The 21,557-nt window shown below is 42.2% G+C and overlaps 2 protein-coding genes across 4 annotated transcripts in view; one reads left to right on the forward strand and one right to left on the reverse strand.

Moving 5' to 3' along the window:
• coro7 (coronin 7) overlaps positions 1-21,557 on the forward strand; it is a 142,599-nt gene that overhangs the window by 75,331 nt on the left and 45,711 nt on the right. The gene's annotated exons all lie outside the window — the stretch shown is intronic.
• The window catches only part of vasnb (vasorin b), a 28,338-nt gene continuing 9,412 nt past the window's right edge, over positions 2,632-21,557 (reverse strand). For 2 of the 3 annotated variants that reach the window (XM_042504154.1, XM_042504156.1), the window contains one exon: positions 2,632-6,620. In XM_042504154.1, coding sequence (XP_042360088.1) covers positions 4,535-6,613 — 2,079 coding nt within the window. In that variant the 5' untranslated portion in view covers positions 6,614-6,620 and the 3' untranslated portion in view covers positions 2,632-4,534. Of the gene's footprint in view, positions 6,621-9,808; positions 9,827-21,557 lie in introns of those variants that run through there. The other variant, XM_042504155.1, reaches the window with a different exon arrangement.

A 21,557-nucleotide genomic window follows, 5' to 3' on the forward strand; every position in this document is an offset into this window, starting at 1 on the left:
CAGGTTCCAAAAACAAAGTGGTGGTGTGTTTTCTCAACTCAGCTCTTCTTTTCCTTCTCTACTCTCTTACCCTTTTTTGCTTTAAATCCCTTTTTCAAAATCCTTGGTGCTTGTTGATTAGCATGCTGAAGACAGTGTCATAGATTTAACCCTATGAAACCTGGGCAACCTAGGCGATCTCTTTAAAATAAAATTAGACAATGAGCAAGTCAAGAAATTACCTTAAAATTAGCAGTTAGCTCAAAAAAACTATCAGAAAATTAGAAAATCCCATAAAAAACAACTAAACAACCAAAAATACAGGCAGCAGGGAATGACATGAAAAACTGCCTAGAAATTACAATCATTCTGTAAAATTATTTTTAAATGTGTAATTATAATAATTAGACATATATTTCTCTGGAAAATCTTCCCTAGCTTTTTAAAAAAAAAAAAAAAAGTAAAATTTCTCTAAATCTAGTATTTTCTTGAAATTTGGAGGACAATTCTTGCCAAGTTGCTCATTGGAAAGAAATCAAACCAATTTGCTTAGGGGTGCAAAGGTTTAAATACTTTTGAAAGGCATCAGAAGGCAGATCCAGGTTTCAAAGGGTTAATAAAACAGTCAGCATTTTCTGCTGCTTGAATCAGAAATATAATGGAAGATGTCATTCAGTTATTCGTGTGCTGTCTTTTTGTAGTGCATGACGAGCTCAGTGCTTCATCTTGTGATTTTCACCAAGTTAATTTCATGCCCCCTGAACTGCTGCCTGTAAATACTCTTGGCTGAGGTTGGAGAGATGGTTTGAGGTTACTGCGAGGTCAGCTGTGCCGCGTGGGCCGTAGGGCTGTTTGGAAGATGGAAAATAGAGAGAGAGAGAGAGAAAGAGACAGAAAAAGTAATTTGAGTAAAAGATTAAGACGTGCAGAGGAAGTACAAACGCCTCTCGCAGCCACATGACCCGATGGTTTAACACATTGTCCTTGGCTGCCTTCTCACAGCCCTGAATATGGAAACTAATTTAGAAACAAAAACTACAGTGAGAGAGAAACAGAAAGGAGGGGAGCGAAAAAAAAATATTTACTCAGAAGTAAATTCCCTGTGGAATTTTTTGGGGGGTTGATGATGGTGAAAAAAGGTCCCTTGAAACTACAATAGGGTCCATTGAGCAGTGCAGGCTGAGTGTGAGCGTCAAAGTTGGACCCCATCCAGGAACCAGGTTTCTCTTAAAGCCAGGGGAAGAAAAGAGGGACTGTTTTATGGAAGGAGAGAAACAGACACACATACACACTGTTCTCTGTCTCCTTTTCTTATTCACATACATGAACATTTGCAGATGCCTGTCCAGAGAGTAGGACAGAAACATGCATACATTCTTTCAGCAGCAGGTATTTTCTGACATTATCTAAGTATTCGTTCTGTCCTTTTGCCTGGAGTCCCTCCAGTACGCACACACGCTTGCAATTAACCCTCATCCATTGTCCTCGTACTTTTCTATTTAGGAAGCGATAAAAGAGGCTGACAACATTAAAAAATGTATGCATGTTATTAAAAAATTCAAGACAAAAGGAAGTTAAAACAGTGGAGGAAGAAGGCAGAAGTTAAAGACTGTTAAAGACTGACCTGCAGGGGGTGCATTGTCTCTCCTGTTATTTCACTCGGAAGTTTCTCTCTCTTAGCAAATTGATATAATAGGGCCTCCATGACAGGAGCGGAGCTGTTTTATGTGTTTGTGTTGTTAGCATGGGACCTTGCACAACAGCTTCCAGCTATTGGGCCAGTATTTGCATGCATTTGTTTGTAGGTGTGGGCGTGTGTGCGTGCATGCTGCATCAATCCCCTACCAGCATCCTACCTATAAAACACATGGGTGGTCAGCCTGTTTATTGTGTGGGCTTGCAAACAATGCTCACTCATTAGGCTCAGACCAGTGAGTCATTCACAATGGTTAAATCCACTTACAACCTGTGTTTTCAATCATAATCTTTATTTCCATTTTGCCTCCAGCTCACCGCTGGTGAGGAAGAATTCCAAGACCTCTCGTCCATTGAAAGCACAGATTTAATAGTCTTGTAAAAAAAAAAAAAAAACATTTGGGAAGAGGGTGCACTGCTGAATGTAGCAGAGAATCTAATATATTTTTAATAATATATATATATTTACAACACTTAGACATTTTGTTATTAATAGCATCACCTTGGAAATCATTTAAGAGGCCTGGATGTGTTAATGATTTTTACCTGCACTAGAAGCAGGCAAGCTGTAGGGATGGCCATGTCGGTCTGTTGGCTGGTCATTTTGTCTACCAGACTAAAATATCTCAAGAATTATTTGATAGATCGCCATGGAATTTTGGCATTTTGACGTGGGTGTCTATGCACATGCAGACACAAACAATTTGACTAATGTGTTGGTGATTATAATATCCAGCATAATTATACAAGCACTTTGTTCCCTACTCTGTCTCGTTCCTGGACTCCCACTTCTGTGATCTCTCCCCTCGCCCTGTTGAGTGACAGCTTAAAAGGGACGGGAAGTTAATGACAAACATAATCCCCCTGTTGCCTGTCAATCTAATCCTTCCTCTTATAAGCAAAAGGTGGAAACTTCAAAGAAAGACAACTCGGTTAGCTCTATTTTTGGATATTCATTTAATGATAATATCACTTTTTCCATTTGTACAAATATGTTCACAGAATTAAAAAAACAAACAACAATTAATGAAAACAAAGAGCTTCCCAAAATAAACAGGGAGAAATTAACAATGCCATCGAAAATAATTTTGGTTATCTTCAATGTATTTTATTTTACAAACAAATATTCCAGTTGTATTGCTATGTTGTTTGTGTGGGTTATTAAGGCATCTTAGTAGGAAACTGTTAATTGTGCGCTGGGAATACTTTATGCAGGTAACTTTACAGACATTCACAGATGTGTCTTTGGTGTGTTTGCCTACAGGTAGAGTTGTTTGGGATTTAATGTAGTCCGAGCCATGCGGGCAGATAAAGGGGTAACTGATAGTAACTTGATGTCTGCAGGTTTTTGCACAAGACAGAACATGTACTTGCACTAGAGTTGAAAGATCTACAAACACACACACACACACACACACACACACACACACACACACACACACACACACACAAAAGGCTACTTTTAGTCCTTCTTTGCCCTGTAGTCACAGATTTGGATCTCAGCGCTCTATGTCTGCATCATAACCGTCCCACTCTGCGAGTCTCTTTCACCTTTGTACAACAATACAAACACTATGAAGTTTGCTTCACTTCTGCATCTGGCCTTTTTATAGTCTGGTTAGGTGCAAGCGGGCAAAGCTGGGACCCTTCTTGCCAAGGAGAAATAGTGCACAGCATTTCACGGAGCAGGCTATTTTTACTCAAGGGAAACACAACACACAACCACTATTTGCTTTGCTTGTTGTGGGCCAGGCCAAGAAGTATGTTGTATGTGAATTGTGGTTGAGGGATAAAACAGATTTTCCCTTGCAGGGAATATAAATAATAAATAATGTCTCTGAAGTTGCTGTGGTATAGTCATGGACTTCTTACTGTTATTAAGGCAAGATCTAAACTGGTTGAAAATCACTGCAGTGCTGAAACAGAAGGGGTTCAATCAACTGCTTCCTTCTGTACATTTTGTAATCCTGCTTACCTTCTCCCTTTGTGATGGCAAAGCAGGCTGAGGGCTTCAGCATCGAGGAGAGGGATTTACTCTTGAGTGCGTCCAGACTCACATCTACTTAGACTGTCTGACATTCTGGGGGCAAAGCCCTTTGATTGACTCCGCTGGTACCAAACGAGTTTTAATCTTCAAAGATTTTAATCTGCTGTTTTGTCTGTTAGTCACAAGAAGTGGGGGGTTTGGAGGGTATGGAGTGCTGTTAACAGTCACAATGTTGCACGGTAAAAAAAAACAAGTATAAAAAAACATACATACAAAACAAAATAATCACAAAGAGCCAAATAAAGCAATACAAGCATCAGCTGTTTTCTCAGCACAACTTCATTTGGTGTCTTAAAGGTCATTCACAGCAAGCACTGATTCCTTTGGGGTAGCACTGAAGAGTTACAACATGCAGCAAAATCTATTGCTGATAGTGTTCTTGTGATGGGGAAATGGCAGCACAACCCCAAGGCAGTGCACTCTCCTGTATGAAAAAGGGCTTGAGGTCTCTGTGTCCCTTAACCCTTCGTTTCAGCCAATCACAACACACCATCACTCCCAGCATCATAGCATGGGAGCTGAAAGGTTGCCAGTCCAGCCATGTGGGTGAGGAAATACTATCGAAGCAGGGTGTGAATGGATAAGAGGCACTTTTTAAAGTCCAAACATTTTTGAACTTGTTTAATGTCTGCGTAGACAACCGAAGGGCACTGAGTTTAACATATGTCCAGTTTCTCCTTTGCTGGTTGGCTGGCTGATACTGTGTTCTCCACTTTCACAACAGCATTTGTTGCTCTCTGCATTTCACGGTTGTTGAAAACAGAGCTGAAGAATTAACATCCTCCTTTAGGTCTGAGTAGTCAAAGCCAAGTGTCAGAAGTAGGACGGCTTGTGTGAAGTCATATTGTTATTCGATGTACAGTGATCCTGTAGTAGCAACACCTCATATTCCAGATTGCCATTCTGGACAGCAGGTTCAGGGATCATAAGTTGGGGCTGTTTTTGAGGCAGTGCCCCATTGTCCAAACCAGCCTTCACTCCGTCCAACTCTAGCTGTGACGGCTCACAGTCCAGGTCCAGGTGGCCCTTGGCCCTCTTCCTGCGAAGGTAGCAAAAAACTCCCACTGCTATTGCTATCAGTAGAAGGAGCAACAAGATGGCAATTGCAGGCACCAGCATGGTGGTCAGCTTCTGGTCATCAAACTGTGCATTAGGGCCCCCCCGGATGCTTTCAGCAGCCGTGTGGGCCTCAGTGCAGACACTGTCTATGCCACTAGGGGCACCGAGTGGACTGGCACAAACAGCGTAGGTGGAGTTCGGCTTTAGGCCTCTCAGTCTGTACTCTGGGAATGATGCTGGCAGGCTGAGTTGAATCGGTCTGCGGTCCGGCCCAGAGAGATTGCGGTAGGTTAGACGGATTCCACGGATGTATGGCCGCATTTCAATGTAACGGTGCAGGTCAAGCAGGACTGAGGTTGCGGTTGCTTGGTGTGAGCTGATGTCTGGTGCGTCGACAGGGACAGTCACCACAGGGATGTCAGCCTCAGGTGGAGAAGGCGGGTGATGGTTTTCACAATACATGCCCGAAGTGCCATGTGGACAGGTGCATTCTACCTGACCATGCTGGTCCAAACGACAAGTACCTCCGTTCAGACAGGTGTGAGGCGGACAGAAGTGCTGTTCCTCTTCTGGGTTCATGCTGCTGCTGCTGGGCGATGCAGGGACAGGGGGCAGGGGGAAGTCATCGCCTTCGCTTGTGGGGTCGTCACTGGCCCTGGAGACTGGAATAGCTCGAGTAGTACTTGGAAATGTAGAGATAGGAATGGGCAGGGTAGTAGTTGTTTTGACAGTACTAGTGGTCACTGTAGTTGTAGTGGGGCAGCCAAAATCCCTGTACTCCAGTCTTTCCAACACCTTCCCACCATTCATAGGTGGGAAATGGCAGCGGGTCTCCTCTGTTCTCTCAAGGGTGATGCTCTGTGCTCTCAGCCATCTTGGAAACCATGCTAAGGTGCAGAGACAGTTGAAAGGGTTCTCTGCTACTGTGAGCTTTTTAAGGTGGGGCAAGAGTTGGGAGACTTCCTCAGGGAGACCTTGCAAACTGAGGCTGCTAATGTCCAACTCCTGCAGCTCTCCAAGGTTCTCCAGGTCCTGAACTTTAAGAGGACCCATTGGGTTCCCAGCCAGGCTGAGGTGAATCAGGCCCTTGGTCTCCTTCAGTGCTGAGGGGAAGGACTCAAGTTTGTTTCCTGAGATGTCTAGTTCATGGAGGTTTTTTAGACTACCAATGAGCTCTTTATCCAGGCTGGTGAGCCTCACACCACCCAATTTGAGGGACTCCAAATTTGGAGTCTGGAGGTCTGCTGTACCCAAGGTGGGCAAGACATTAAAGCGAAGGTCCAGCAGCAGCAACAGTGGCATTGAGAGAGTAGGCAGGGATGTTAACTGGTTGCCTTGTAGTTTGAGTTCCAGCAGGTGATCCAAGCCATTAAAGGCCGCAGGGTGGATGGTCTTGATAAGATTACTGTACAAATAAAGGCGCTCAAGCAGTACCATACCCTTGAAGCATTCCTCTGAAATGTGGGTGATCTGGTTGGATGACAAGTCCAAGTTTTTCAAAGAGGTCAAAGGTTCAAAAATCCCATCACTAAGTTCAGTCAATTTGTTTTGACTGAGATCCAGCAGCTCCAGGTTCTCCAGACCGTCAAAGTCCTCAACTGTCAAGCCCTCAATGTCGTTGGCAAAGAGGAAGAGACTTTTTGTGGATTGGGGCACTCCTTTGGGCATGGTAGAGGAGTGTCTGTGGAAACATAACATGGATTCTGGTGTGGAACACGTGCATTCCTCTGGGCAGACGCTGGACACGGTGCCATCAGGAAGGATGAGGAAGAGCAGAAAGGGCATCAGTGGAGTGAGAAAGACCTTCATGGTGCAGACTCTTTCTCTCTCCATGCTTAGCCTAAAAGAAGAGAAAAAATAAACTGTCAGTGACCTGCATTATTATCCAGAGAAATAGCTGATAAATGCTGGAAAAAAAGTAGCACATATATTCATTCTGGCCTCTGTAACTTGTGAGTGCTATGTAGGGATGGGTACCGAAACCTGGCATTAAACGTGCACCAGTACCGAATTATTATAGAGTATTGATAAGCTCCAGCGTTAACAGTTCTGCTATCGGCATTGGAGGAATGAAAATTTTATTTTTTATTTTTTTTAGGTTACATGAACATTATCTTGAAGAGTTTTTATCTCACCAACTCCATTTCTAATTTGCAATAAGATAAAAGTCATTTGTGTCATGACGCATTTTTGATCTGCGTATACTTCTCGAGAGCTGATGCCAATGCTGCATCATCACAAGTACAACAACAACTTGTTTGCACGTAAGGGCGAAAACAAGCAATCTTTCAAAATATTTAATGAAATTACATCACATACAGAGGGGGAAATGCACCATTTTCAACCACGTAGCTCGAAGTTCATCTCCCATCAACCTGAAATATGTTAGAGTCTAAAATAGTGATTTGTTCAAAACAATTTAATTGCTGAATGTTATTTTATATACTGTTGTTACATGCATCGCAACTAAAGTAATGTTAATTCAGTTTTTAATTTTGATTCTTTGTTTTCCCCTTAAACCCCCCAGAGTACCATTAATGTACTGAATCAACAAGCAGTATTTGTAGGAGTAGTAGTACCGTTAAAATATTAATGATACCCATCCTTAGTGCCATGTGTGATTTCAACTGTTGCAGAAATGTGGAACAGATGTAACATAATGTTTAATTTCTTTCACAAAGCATATTTCTTTCCTATATATAAATGAGCTGCTGTCAGCTGTTGATTCACTGCGTGGTTCTTTAATGTATTTCGGAGAGTGAGATTACTATCAAAGCTTTAACTAGGCATAGGCAGTGATCAAAGGCAGTCTTTTGTCACAAGGTCTCTCAAACAATAGGGCTATAGGCGTGACCTCAGGCTTCAGAGGGAGTTTTCTGCTTTTCTACAGAAAAGTTAACATAGTGGCGTCCTGCCACGCTTTTCTGGCAAAAGGAGTGCCACATTCTTCCTGCAATGATCTGTGTAATAGATAGTATTGCAGGATGCCAAAACCATTGTTACCTCTTTAATAATCCTTCAGATGTGTGCATGTGTGTGTGCACAAGCACATGCACAGCCACACATGAATAAATGATAATATATGTGTTGACGTTTGTAAATAAAATGGTTTACATTTGTAAGCTGCCCACCCACATCTATTTACTGTAATGCACACACTGTGGTTGTAGTGGGGTCACAGTTAACCGTTCTCCCTATGTTTATGACAGACTTCATAGCCTATGAAACACACGCACACACACACACAGCGGCAATGAACAGATCCATCTTGTTTTGTTTCAGAGATGAACTATCAAAGTGAAAACACAGAGTGACTTTGAGCGTTTTTTTTCTGTTTCTCCGGAAGCTTCACTTGAAGATTCGCCATAAACACCGCTCTGGTCTCTCCAGTTTCATATAACTATACCGTGTCAAGTTTGTTTGGCTGTATGTCTACCATGCTGCACGTGGCCATGCATCTGTGGATGATTTACTTTGTGGCGTTCTAAACTTGGAAAAGAGCTTCACCAATAGCCCGGAGCTGCTTCCCTGACCAAATGCGTAATATAAATTCCACGCACTTTCTGTCTTGTCATTACACAGACTGACGGCCAGAGCTGCTTGCCAGAAGAGAGTCTCTAATAATGGATGAAATACACAAAGGCTAAAAAGAGTATTGTAGATTGTCAGGAAGATATGTAGCCCATTGCACCTGAGTCCAAGCCTTACAAAACAAACACCCCGTTAGAGCATCACACATGGTATTTGAAAGGCTTGAAAAGGAGCGAAGGGATGATAGAAAGGAGGGGGGAACGATGGAAGATAAATCACAAATTAGTTGCTGACAAGAGTCTGTGTGGACGTTTATCATCCTCTGCTATCGAGTGAGACGGCCTTGGGGGGATAGAAGCAACATCTCTATCTGTTAACTATTTCTCTTCTTTGGACAGCTTTTTATGTTTTATCTTTTTTTTTTTTTTAACCTTCGGTGAGTCAATACAAAGCAATTCTTTGACTGTAATCTTTAACCAGAGACACCCTGGTCAACACTCAATATTTCCTATTTGCAATTTCTTTAGTTAATATTTGGGACTGTAACTGCTAAGTACATTTTTGACCTGTTACGCATGTCAGTCTAAAGGTTTATTTTGCTACTCTTCAGTTTACTGCACTGCACACCACCCAGGTCTTGTGGCAGCTAACATTAGCACTATCAAAGCCCGATCCAGTTAGAGATGGTGAATTTTTAATGTTCTGTGATGTCTATCTTGCCTTTAATTCAATTCATAAAGACCAGATGCATTTCATCTTTTTTTTAAATTAAAAATTAACCAGTCAATATCGTGATTATTAATAGAAGGCAAGGTTAATGAGAGTAAATATCCCCAAACTTTGCTTTTTGAATAATATGCCTGCAATCACTGCATGTTGGTCTACATGAAAGCTTGAGGGAGCTTACTTTAGGGCCTTAAATGGTTCAGTTGTTGATGTCTTCACAGCACAAATACCTGCATGAGACACCAAGTATGTGTGACTTGTAGTTTGAGATGAAGCACACAGACTGAGAACATTCTGTTCTCACACTGCCTACCATTACACAAGAAAAGTCAAAGAAATTGCCTTGGATGTTTAATTTTCTTCATTTCCTTTTTCTATCTTGAAACTGTGCTCTTTTCTTCTGAAATTAGAGCAGTATTATATTTGTCTATTAGATAAACAAATGTTGAAACAGACCGTAGAAGCACAGTCACTCTCCAAAGATCTCTCCTTGTTTATGGGCTGAGTGTGGTCAGCAATCCTAAGTTTTGGAAAATATATGCACTTTTTAAAAAAATCTCCTTCTGCCAAACTGCATTTATGTGCGCATTTTTCTGATTTATTTCAGAAATTCTTTAATTTTATTTTATATCCTTTAATTGGTGTCAATGCCACAATTTTCAGTAAATCTCAGTGTATGTAAGCTGCTGCCAACTTAAATAATATATTCTCTTTTAAAATGTGTTTACTGCTCTTTGCTTCACTTTGTTTTAATGAAAAAAAATCACTGACTCGAATGTCAGAAGTTGGAGAGGAGATCAGAGGGCTTTTTTGGGGGGAGTGCATCTGAGAGGTGGAGGAAGGAGAGTATCATCCCATCACGCCACAGCAATGGCATTTATTTTTCTTCTCTTTCAGCATACTTTTCTTTCCGCTCCTCCTTGAAATTTCAGCCTCCTTGGAAAGATTCCTTGATGTCTTATTTTTCCTTCTCCAGTGTATAAACTAAGAGAAATCATGGCATTCGCCTGAACTCCACTGCCAACATGTTACTCTGTTGAAGAAATGGGCAGAAATGTTAGCCAGTAGCCAATAACATGACCCCACTCAAACCTCAAGGCTTGATTGAATAAAGCAGCTAACTAGTTTACAGAGTCAGCACCTGCTAACAGCACAGAAAAACTACCAACATTTTGGCAGCCATGCAGAAAAGTTGGAGCCTGACTCAGTGTTGCAATTGTTTATGGAAAATCTTGTCCAGAAGGTAACGATAACATCTGATGGCAACAGTTTACTACAGCTGAATGGGCAGCAGAGGTGAAAGGTTGCAGTTATCCCATAATTTACACACAGTGCCCAGGGGAATTTACTTTAACAAGTGAGTAATTACATGTACAGAGGCTGTAGGGGACTGTAGGGTCATGCACCAGTGGCTGGGGAGAGGGTTGGCCATAAATTAAAAAAAAAAAAGTTACAAGCCCCTTATACACTGCCTCTTCAAGGAGGAAATATCGTGTCATTATGCAGCTTCACCGTTCTGTGTAAAAGGTACATTGGCAGAATGAGGGGATAATTAAAAAGCAGCCAATAGCAGTTAGCAGCTAACTCATAAAAGAAGAACAGCATCCTTAAATATCCGTAAATTGGGAAAACAGTGAGATTCGGGAGCTCATTACCCTCCAAGCAGAGGATGAGATCAGTCATCGTACTACAAAGAACATGAATGATTGTTATTGCCATGGTAATGCCATTGTGAAGGTTTATAACAGGGTTCATGCGAGGTGCTTGAAGTACTGACATTTGGAAATTTCAGTACTGGAATACCTTAAAAATCAGACATTTTTTGAATAGGTTCTTAAAAAGTATATGAATATAACTGAGAGGAGAGCAATATTGTAATTTTTTATAACACATTATCTGAAAAATTGGCCATGTTTGCCATTATTTGTGAATGCTTAATGAGCGCTAGAAGCTCAGATCACTAATGGGTTGGTACACGCCAGTAAAAAGTCGACAACAGAATGCTTTGCTACCCTACAAATCACTGATACCAGAGCAGCATCAGCCGTAAACGCAAGTTTTACTCACGACTGTACCGTACTCTGCGTTCTGTATCTTTTTCTGCACATGCCTGAAAAACAATAACCACTTAATTAATAATAAGTTTGTTTTAGGCCCATGACGCATGTTTGCTCCATTTATGAATTTACACAATTCTCTTGCACAAGACAGTTGTGCCAGAGAAAACAAATATATCCTTGAAAATAAAAATGAGTGCTTGGAAAAAGTACTTGAAAGTCTGTGAATTAGACTAGCCCCTGTCTGTATGGACCCTGTTAAAAAATGCTGCAGACATGAATGTTGTAGGTGATACAAGAGGCTGACGCTGTTGTGTTAAAAGTCAGCTACTTTTGATTCCGGGATGCCAGCATGCTACCAAAATTATGCAGTGGAGTGGCATGATCTCACCATTGTTTGGTTCCGTGTAAAAATGCAAAGGAGCTGTAAAGATGTGACTTAGTAATGGCTCTATAGCATCATCTCTTTTTAAAAAGGGCTACAAATAAAAAGACAGGTTTTATTACAGCACTCAGAAATGATGACGAGAGACAGAAGTGTGGCTGCCGTGCTGCATGTGTGTACAAAAGGAGGAAAAACAAAAGGATTTGGGAAGATAAACAGGAGATGGAGTGGTTAGGGAGAATTGAGTAGCAGCTGCAGGTTATGCAGATGGTCTCAGGTTTTCATATCATCACCGTGTGTGAGGGGCTGCATTTCAGTTTGCCTGTGCAGAACAAACACTTAAGCACGGAGTCTACTGTTTGTCTGAGAGAAGTATGTGTGTCTCATTCCTTCCGGAGATAGAGAAACCCGACTTTGGTACATTATATCAGGGCCAGAGACGGCTGTAAAGGTCCAGTGCCAGAACATACAACAACATCAAGGCGGCCATGAGAGCAGATAAAACTGAGAATATTTTTCTTAGAAACTCAACGTGGTGATTCTAGCGTAGCTCCCCGGGGTAGTATGTTTATTTGAGTGTGCCTCATTCCAAACTGGGCCAGGCACATCTGATAACCCGGTGGAGGAGAAACTGTGGTGGATGTGGATGGGGAGGGGTTCAGTCGGTGAATACTGCAGATCACAGATAAACCGCAGCTTGCAGGGTTAGATTCTCCTGTTTTCCTTCTTTCTAGGGTGGCTTGTGCAGGTTTTATCAGTGGGCAAGATAAGGCGCAATAGTGGTGTCACTACAGTTTGGATGCACAGTACGCTGCCGTGCTGAGTGATTTCTGGCTGTGTGGCTCTAACTGAAGTGTTTTGAAGTGAGTGCAGGTGGAGGGCCTAGAGAGAGATAGTAGAAAGACAGGCTTGTCATCCTGCGCTAAGAAGGAATGCCCCCTCCCTCCCTTCTTGCCTTCCTCCTCCTCTCTTGAGTTGTAATTTCCTTTTCTCTCCCCTGCGCGCTTGTTGAGACATTCCTGAGACAGGCAGCAGCTGAGTTTGAAAAATTGAACTTGTCCTCCTCACTGGCTTGGCATTTAGAGATTAACAGGGACTCTTTTTGAGTTCATAAAAACGCATCGGATTGGAACGATGGTGCTGCTTATATGAATGGGAGTTTAAACATATTTGTGACCAGATTTGATATGTAGCAATTGCTTTGGCATCTGTGTTTTCTTTAGTCTTGGTCTGTTGGTTGTATTAAAATAAAATGTGTTGGCTGATGAGTATGTGAAATCACCCGGGGGGAAGAAATGTTGAGGAGAAAATACTGAGAAAGAAGCATGGGAACGTCTTAACGCAAGTGAAATCCATGGACTACCCTGTGAAAAGAAAAATTAAAGAGGCAATAAAAAGGGGCAAAAGGAAGAAAAGCATTTCCCCCTCTCCCTCGGCTCGCTTCTTATCCCACTTTTTCTTTCTTTCAAGATGAGTAGGAAAAGAAAGCAGGGGAACAGCGGAGACAAAAGCAGGTTTCTGTCAGCAGGGGCACCGGGGTGGAGAGGTGGATAAGGCCTGGCTTTGGGAGGGTGAAGTGGGCTCCAGCAATTAAATCCCGGCAGGCCAAGCGTCAAGAGCCCTTATCTTCAGAGCTGAAGGCACACACTGAGGGGCAGTGAAGGGTACAAGAGGGGGGTGAAAACTCTGGTGTGTGTACGGGTGTGGAGGAGCTGCAGGTCACTGTGCACTTGCATAATTCAGCAGGCCGGGCCAGAGACTACAGGGGGGCACCGCGCCAAGTCACAGTAAAGAGATAAGGCTGCACACTACAGAGTGCATACTCCCATTAAAGAGGCCCCTTCTCTCCTGGGACTTAATCTATTAAAGGATACTATAATCTATAAAGACTAACGGTATGTGCATTAGAATATGATCTACAGTTTTATGAGTCCAAATGTTCAGTTCACTTTGGTGCACTACTGCAATATACCACTATAGCAGCTCGTCTTGTAGATTTACTACAGTAGTACTCAGAGAGAAGCTGGTGAGGACGGCTGATGTGAGCCCTCTAAACCCCCCTTTTCCCCATGTCCCTGTCTCTGACCCCATGAGAAGACAAAGGACTTCTCCGAAGAACATACACACCCATATTCCTGTCCCTCTCTACTGTCCGCAATGCCCATGTCACAGCTGGACTCCATTATACACAATCCAGTTGGATTATCCGTTAACATGACAAAGGGTTCAAGAGAGATTTGGGATGAGGAAACAAGAGTTGTGTGGAATATCCGAGGATGAAATGTTTACTGAAAGATGGAGCAGAGTCCTGCACAGGGTCAGGTTCCTGCAAAAATGGTGATTCACTTTTGTCTTGATTTTATTTTTGGGTTTCGTTCTGGGTGAAAAAAGACCATGCAGGTCAGATCGCAGATGTTGGTATTACAAATATTGAATAAAATAATAATAATTTAACTTAATGTTTTAGCATTTTTAATCCATTGACTGGGGACTGTATGTGTCGACTCTGTTGTTGGTAACACCTGGAATATGAGAGCCGCTTAAATCACTACTAACAGGCGACGAGGAGACGAGCGGCTTAATATTATGAGAATAAGCAACAAATATTCATTTAAATTGTATTTCTTCAGTTTCCTTCCTTCAAAATATAATATCTTAGTTTCACATGTATTTATTGTCCCAAAATGATCACATTAAATGTGCTGTCTAACTGAATTATTTGAACAGTGCAGGGTTATAGGATTTACAGTTTCAGATTGGCCGTGGATTTTGTGACAACAGATTGGGTTGTAGAACTAACTGGTTGTATGTGCAGTTGCGGCATTGCACATCATGTGTCTGGTCCAGAAGCAGGTCTCGAATATAAGACCTGTGCAGGAATTTGAGCTTGAGTATGGGACTTCTATATTAATGAGTGTTCATTACATTCAAGCCATTACCAAATATACACAATGCTGATTAAGCCCACCGCTTCCAGGGAAAACTGTATTTTGCAATATACTAAAGTTGTTGAGTCTGGAGTCTGTGGCGACTTTCCCACCGAGCGCACCAGAAGTGTTACTTTTGAAATCAACTATCTAGAATTAAAGGGAGCAGAAAAGCGGGGGCAGACCACAGTGATGGAGCAGGACTTAAGAGTACGGAGGAAGCTCCAGCAGAATAATTCTAAAAAGCACCCAAAAAAAAGTTTCTGGAGTGGATGCTCTACTTAAAAAGGAAATTTTGTGTTCAGAAGAAGCATTGAAGTCAAAAAAAGACTAATAAGCGCATGTCATTAGCCCGTGCTGCCAGTGTTTGTGTAATGACTTTCAGTACCAGACGAGGGCAAAAAAAAGCTCTGCACTGCAACTTTAAGAAGTAGCACAGGAGAGAAAACGGCATGTTTGTGCAGAAGCACGTAACACAATGAGTTTAAAAACGGCAGCTATGTTAATTTAAGTTTGTTGGTATGCATGTAATGCTTTGAAGTGTTTGTTTAAGGTACATTATGTGCATCTCTGTTGTGGGGCTTTATTGCTGTTGTACCTGTTGAACAAATGTAAGTTGAGCAAACAGAATATGCATGGATCAGAAAGGATCAGAAACTGAAAATAAATCTGATCATGCAAAACCTAATGGCTGTTTTCTGCTGTAATTTTGCATCAATCTATTTCAGAGCTCAGATACTCAAATTTGTTAAAAGACAAACAACAGATTAGTAATATGAAGCTCAGCTGCATGAAACAAATGTGATTTCAGTAGCAGCTAGTCTGAAAAGAGTGATGATATATTCCAAAATATGCTCTACTAACTGTGCATTTGCATCAAGGTCAAAATGCAAGCACAGACAGCAGGGAGGAGGACATGTGGAATGAAGAAAAGGATGATAGTTTCATGTCTGTCACTGCAAATACTCGTCTTGAAGCCACAGTATCATTGCTATGCTTTGTAGTGGCATGAAGGGGGATTAGGGGCCGTAGTAGTTTTACAATGTGCTGCACAAACAAAGCTTTCCAACTGATTTCAGCCTGACCACAATAAAAGACCCTGTAATAGTCACATCCATCGTGCATCGGCTCTGCCAGTGCTGATTGATGTCAAACAGTTGTTGCTTTAATTAACACCAACAGTCACTTAACCAAAAGGCAGGCAGTTTTCCTTCTCTCATTCTGCGCTTTTTGCTCTGTTCATTCTCTAAATGAGTTGCAAAACAGCTTATTATTGGTGTGAAAGGCTGCCCTTTTCATCTGAGGATTTATGCTTTTTACCAGGGCTGCTTATAAGGACAGTGTGAAGCCTTACCATTAGAGCCTGCAGCTGGAGGACTTGAAAGAGAGCGTAATATACAGTCCAGGGGTGAAAGCGAGGTTAGTGAAATAGTAAAACTCTCAAACATAGCGGATATGGGGCAACTCTGTGATTGGTTTTCTGATCCAAGTCAGTTTTTGTGCTAAAGACACAACGTTTGATTGTAAAATATTAACACAAAAAGAAAGCCAAACAGTAATTACTCTGCCGAGCTCCTCTGGTCAGAGCACGACAAAGCCCGTGAACCAATGAGGCGGAGAGCAACTCCTTGAGGTCAGAGGTCAGGCTCGGATTAATGTTTCCACTGCTGCTCAGTATTCTGTGTCCTCTGTTGTAACTGTGGCCCAGACAACATAGATAACAGGCCCTGTTTGACATGGGCACACACCCAGCTCCGGTTACACACACACGGCGTACACCTGAAGCTCGCTGGTCCTCGTCTCCACAACAGGTGCTTTCTCCGCTCCTCCAGGGCAACATGAAACCCAAAACCTCTGGAGTGTGTCTGAGTAAACGATGCGACCTGCGCTTGAGCTCCAGCCTGAGCCAGCAGCACGCTTCTGCCTCAGACTCTGCTCTTTAGCAGGCGAAAGGGGAATAGAAGGAGGCCAAGGTGGGCGGCTGGGCAGCCAAACTAGACCAGAGCTGGGACTCTGCAACAGCAAGTCTGCAGTCTAGCTCTGCCTCCTCTGAGCTTTTGAGCAAAAAGGTCAGGCACTATGAGATCCAAAAGGAAATGCAGACCATTTCCTTTTGTTTTATTGCTGAAGGATATGACTGATGGTGCTGTAGATGCTCGACTTGATTATGTTTTTATAAAGGCACACATGAGGGGAGACACAGGATGCACTGGCTTACTCTCTTCTCTTTCACACACAGTGTCCTCTTGTTTTGCTCAGTGTGCAATGTTTCAACACCGACACACGTCTTTTATCACCGCACCGTGCCCTGTGACCTCTCAGGACAGACAGCCGTTGAGTCACAATGAATCAGTCTGAGATCTTCACCACAGGACTCTCACATTACACAGACAACCTGGGCTTTCATCTGTTTTCTTATTTCTCTGTGGTGTTTGCACATACAACTTTTGTGACTCTTGTGCCTCCTTTGTGCTGCTCGGCCTGTTGTGACCTCAAGAGCACGACCCCACCACTGTGCTAAGTATCTCAGACCAGGCTTGAATTGGTCACAGCCGTGTGGCACAGAAACACAAACAAACACCTCTCTGCTTTACTTAATCCAGATTTATCTCTTTTCTCTCAAACCACACCACTACAGTAGTCATAGTTTGATGACTCCAAAAGGACAACATCACCAGGAAACGCTAAATATGACATCCTGGTGTCATAAAGTTGGACTCAATCCAGGTCTTGGCTTGTGCCTTCACATCCTGTGCACAGCTATTCACACACCCTCCTCCCAGAATCAAAACTTCATTGTACTGTCTGGCGCATTGGCCCCGGGAGCTGTGTTTTCCAGAGCTTTGTCCTCATGATGGGGACACCCAAAGTATTCCAGGCAGCAAGGGGGTCTCAAACGGACTCCTTTTAACAGTCTTCAAAACACCTAAGAGAACCGAGCCTGGAGCAGGGCAATGTTTGTGCTTTGTGTGTGTACTTGTGGTTAGAAGTGGCTGGATGGACCAGTTTTATCAGTCAGCCACAAGCCCGGAGTGAAGTGCACGCTCCGACGCTCTGCCGCTCAGACGCTCTGCTGCTGACATACATTCCAGCTTCAACGTGCGAGTTTGTCACCTGATCTATATCCAGCTGATGTTTCTAACATTCATAAAGCTCATCATACAGAGCATTTATGTCTCAGAGCTTTAAAATCTTTTATGTAACTGATGAATAACAGAAGATGGGAGTGTTTTTCTCGTTGTTCTCGACGGCATGCTTAACTATCACTCTCATTCTCTTTGTATAAAAGATCAAAACATGGACTAAGCTGCATTTTGGTGATGTTTTGTACCTTTGGCTTTTGTTGCAGCAGCTCTGTGTAAAAATGGAGCTCAGTTAAATCAGAGGGTGTGTATAAGTCAGGCGGCAGGCAGGCACACTGACTGACTGACTGTAGGACCGGCTGACTGGTAGGCTGACTATCTTTCTTAGACAAACAGTGTCACACGCAGTTGCTGAAAAAACACACATTTATCTGTCTGCACGTTTGTCTGTGGATCATCTTTCCACATATCTCTTTGAACACACTGTAGTTACTTATCTGCATCTCCTCCAGAAAGTTAAGGAGGTCTTGACTGATTTTACAGCCTGCTTCTCTCACGTGTTGGACAGGTGCCACTCTTTGTTTGACACATTGCACAAATATTTCCAAAATCCCCCGCTTCACCTGGTTGCCCTGTCCTCCCCTTAGTCCTCTGCTCACCTCTTTCCCCTCTCAGGTTTGTTCATGTAGCTTGCAAGAGTATGACAGGAATCTGATGAACAGCCCTGCAGGGCCTCGTGGCAACTATGTAACTGTCAAAGCATTCACGGGGACCTTGTGAGAGTTTGAAACTAAAGTAATAGGATGGTAAACAGAAACTCAGGGAGGCAGCGCTAGTGTTAAAAGGTAAACATCAGCTTATTTAACTTGTTAGAATTCAGATCAGTGTAGAAACTTGTAGACTTGGAAAGTACACATACAGACACCCAGCTCATTTGCACAGCACACGTAATGAGGATGGTTGTGATCATGTGATCAATGCACTGACAGGAGTAAAGAAGGAAGTAGTCTGTGGAAGAAGGCAGGCTGAGGTGGTCGATGGTTCAAACACCACAGGACTCTACCTCAGAGAATTTATTATTAATTATCATTATCATTGTTGTTGTTGTTGATATCGTTGTTGTTAATTTTAAGCTACCTCGTCACCATTTCTCTTTTCCTAAACTCTTACGCCAGTAACTTTACTTGCCTAAACCTAATCTGAACTTCATTGTTTGAGATGAAGTTGACATCTATGGCAGTTAAAATGTGAACAATGGTTGCTATATTAGGTAATGAGGAAGAAAGCAAGTGATTTATTGAAGAAGTTGATTGAAAGATGAGTGATTTATTTGTTGTTGTGCACTATAATGCATGGAAGTTTGGCAGTTCATGTTGTAATGGCTTAAATATGGCTGAAAACTACAAGTGATTCACAGTGACGTTAGGTTTAGTAAATAATGTTGTATACCTACAGTAAATCTGGCACAAGTACTCACTTGTTTCTTTACTACAACTTTCATTTAAAGGCAGGCATTGTGCAGTGCTACCAGTTTTTCAGGCCCCCAGCCTCATGGCCCCTCCTTTTCTAAGAGTTACCGTTTGTGATTTTTCTTGTCATTCTGGCCCGCAGGCTTTTTCCTTTTAATAAAAAAAACAAAAAAAACACCGCAGACATGTGGCACACACACACACACACAAGATAAATGTGAAAAGGAGATCAGTGCTGCTGATTAGGATGTCACAAAGGAATTTATTGTGAAACTGCTGCCTGTGTTGGTGCTGCGCCAGCTCTGGGGAGGCTGGCTGGCAAACCAGCAGGCAGACAGCACAGTCTCCCGCCCCCAGCACTGACATGCCTCTCCTCCATGGCCCCGTGTGCCCTGCATTTACCTCCTCAAGACCGTTGACTTGTTTATTTCAGTATCTCCACAACAGCGCTATCTTTTTTTGTGGTTTTCCGAGTGGGTTCTTAGATGCACTTCTGATTTGACTAATTATGTCACCCACTTTAATCTTTTCCATTGCTGTTATTTCCTTTATCCTCCCTATGAGAAATAATTAAATTTTCATTTTCCACCATGAAGTCTGACAATGAATAACAGGACCATGTGGGCCAACTTCAGTCTTTTAATCCCTAGTTTGATTATCACATTAAACCTGCATACTCCACTTATTAAACAGGTGAGCTCCAACATCTTAGTGAGTGTAAAGACATCCGTCAGCAACAGTCTATTAAGACATCAACATTGACCCTCGACTCCACAGCTTGCCTGCAGCAGGTGTGCACCATAAGATTCCTCATAGGAAGTACAAACAAGGTGAGAGAGATGAAAGGGGAGGAGGGTAGTGACAGAAGTGAAGGAATAAAAAAGTAAGCTCTCTGTAGCCTCTTTTCCCCCTTAAAGCTGTCACTACATGTAACGGACTGTTTAAATCATGAACACAACAATTCAGCAAACTGCCTACAGGACTTTATAGTGCATTTCTTAGAAAACCATCCAAAATCAATACAATATGAGCCCTCTAATTTCTCAGCAGTATGGTCTGCTTATGATGTATGATTTGCGTGGAGACATATTTCACCCCAGGCCTATTTTGTCCATTTATTCCACATGGGGCGCACTCTTTAAAGGATCATATCACTACTTTTGCAAGTTTTAGCTCTTAGACAACAGATTATGTACTAGACAGTGTTTGGTTTCCATTAAAGCTGTAACTGATAACTTTTAGAAAAATAGTGTCACGATATTCACAAAGAAGTTTATGTGACAGGTGATCCGTGAGAAAAAAATCATGTTCCTCTTCCCCGTCAAATTGCTTCTAAAGTCATGACAAGGCAGGACACGAAAAGAAAAACAGCCAATCCGAGCCAAGGAGCCTCTAACACTGCTGTCAATCACTCCTCGTGACCTGCACTTAAACTGTCAAACTAGGCAGTGCTGTTACTGCATTGCCTATTTCTCACCTAAAATGTTTTCAGAAACATATGTTAGTGTACTGTTTAGCTGTAAAATAAGAAAGTTGGTCCGGTCGGTGAGCGGTGGTTAATACTTAGGTCAACTATTTCCAACGTGGCAGCACAGTCACAAAAAAATCTATTCTCTTTTTTTATAGAAGTTATCAACTAGCTTTAAAGCACAGGTTAAAGCTACAGGTTATGTTTCAAAAAACATTTTGCTGACTTTTGGATTTATCTTCTTTCTTTTTTTTACCCATTGCAGAAGGCGTTTGGTTTCCAGTAAGTTTTACGCATTATGACAGTTTATAAGCAGACTCATGAAACTTGTTTGAGTTCTGTAATACATCACACTGAACAGGTTTGGATTAACATTAGTTATAATTTTACTGTGTGATAATGCAAGTTCAATGTGATTTGGAAATAATGCAGCGCATTACAGTTTAACAACATCAATCCAGACAGTTTTTGTTCAGTGACAGAAGATGGGGTCCCTTGAAGAAAAAGGTTGGAAACCATTGCTTTAAAGTATATGTGGTTCGTAACAAACAGAAAAAATGCTTGTATGCTCCTTTAAAGGGGCCGTTATTCTGATGTCTGCCCAAGCCTATCTGTTATATAAAATTAAAGAGGGTCCCTCGGTGTGGTTAAGAGGAAGAAATGCCCCCAGTACATGTTTGTTTCTGTCTGTGCCCTGTGGGTTCATCACACTGTCATAAACAGAGAGCCTGAGATAACATGACAGACCGCCACAGAGAGAACACGAATAAATGTTGCTTTGTTATTGTAGCGGCGAATAGCAATTTGTTTGCATAAAGAGCAAGTTTGTTTGCTTTCACATCTGTTCATACACGTCATTAAGTGTGTACAGTAGATTCCTCAGCTGACCTGTAACACACTGAACAATGTCTACCTGTGTGTGTTTGCTCACAAGTGTGATCTGCCTTTGTGTGTGTATGTGTGTCCTGTTGTCAATGAATCTGTGTGTGTTAAGAGTATGTGCACATCACGGGGCATTCTTGTTTGCTTTTCCATGTTTGCTTTTTGGTGGAAATATTAACATTATTAACGGACAATTATACACAGTTGCCATGGCGTCAGAGCGATAGTGAGCGGTGGACTGAGTGGGGG

This window comes from Plectropomus leopardus, chromosome 17 (genome assembly GCF_008729295.1).
Source record: "Plectropomus leopardus isolate mb chromosome 17, YSFRI_Pleo_2.0, whole genome shotgun sequence".
Taxonomy (NCBI): Eukaryota; Metazoa; Chordata; class Actinopteri; order Perciformes; family Serranidae; genus Plectropomus; species Plectropomus leopardus.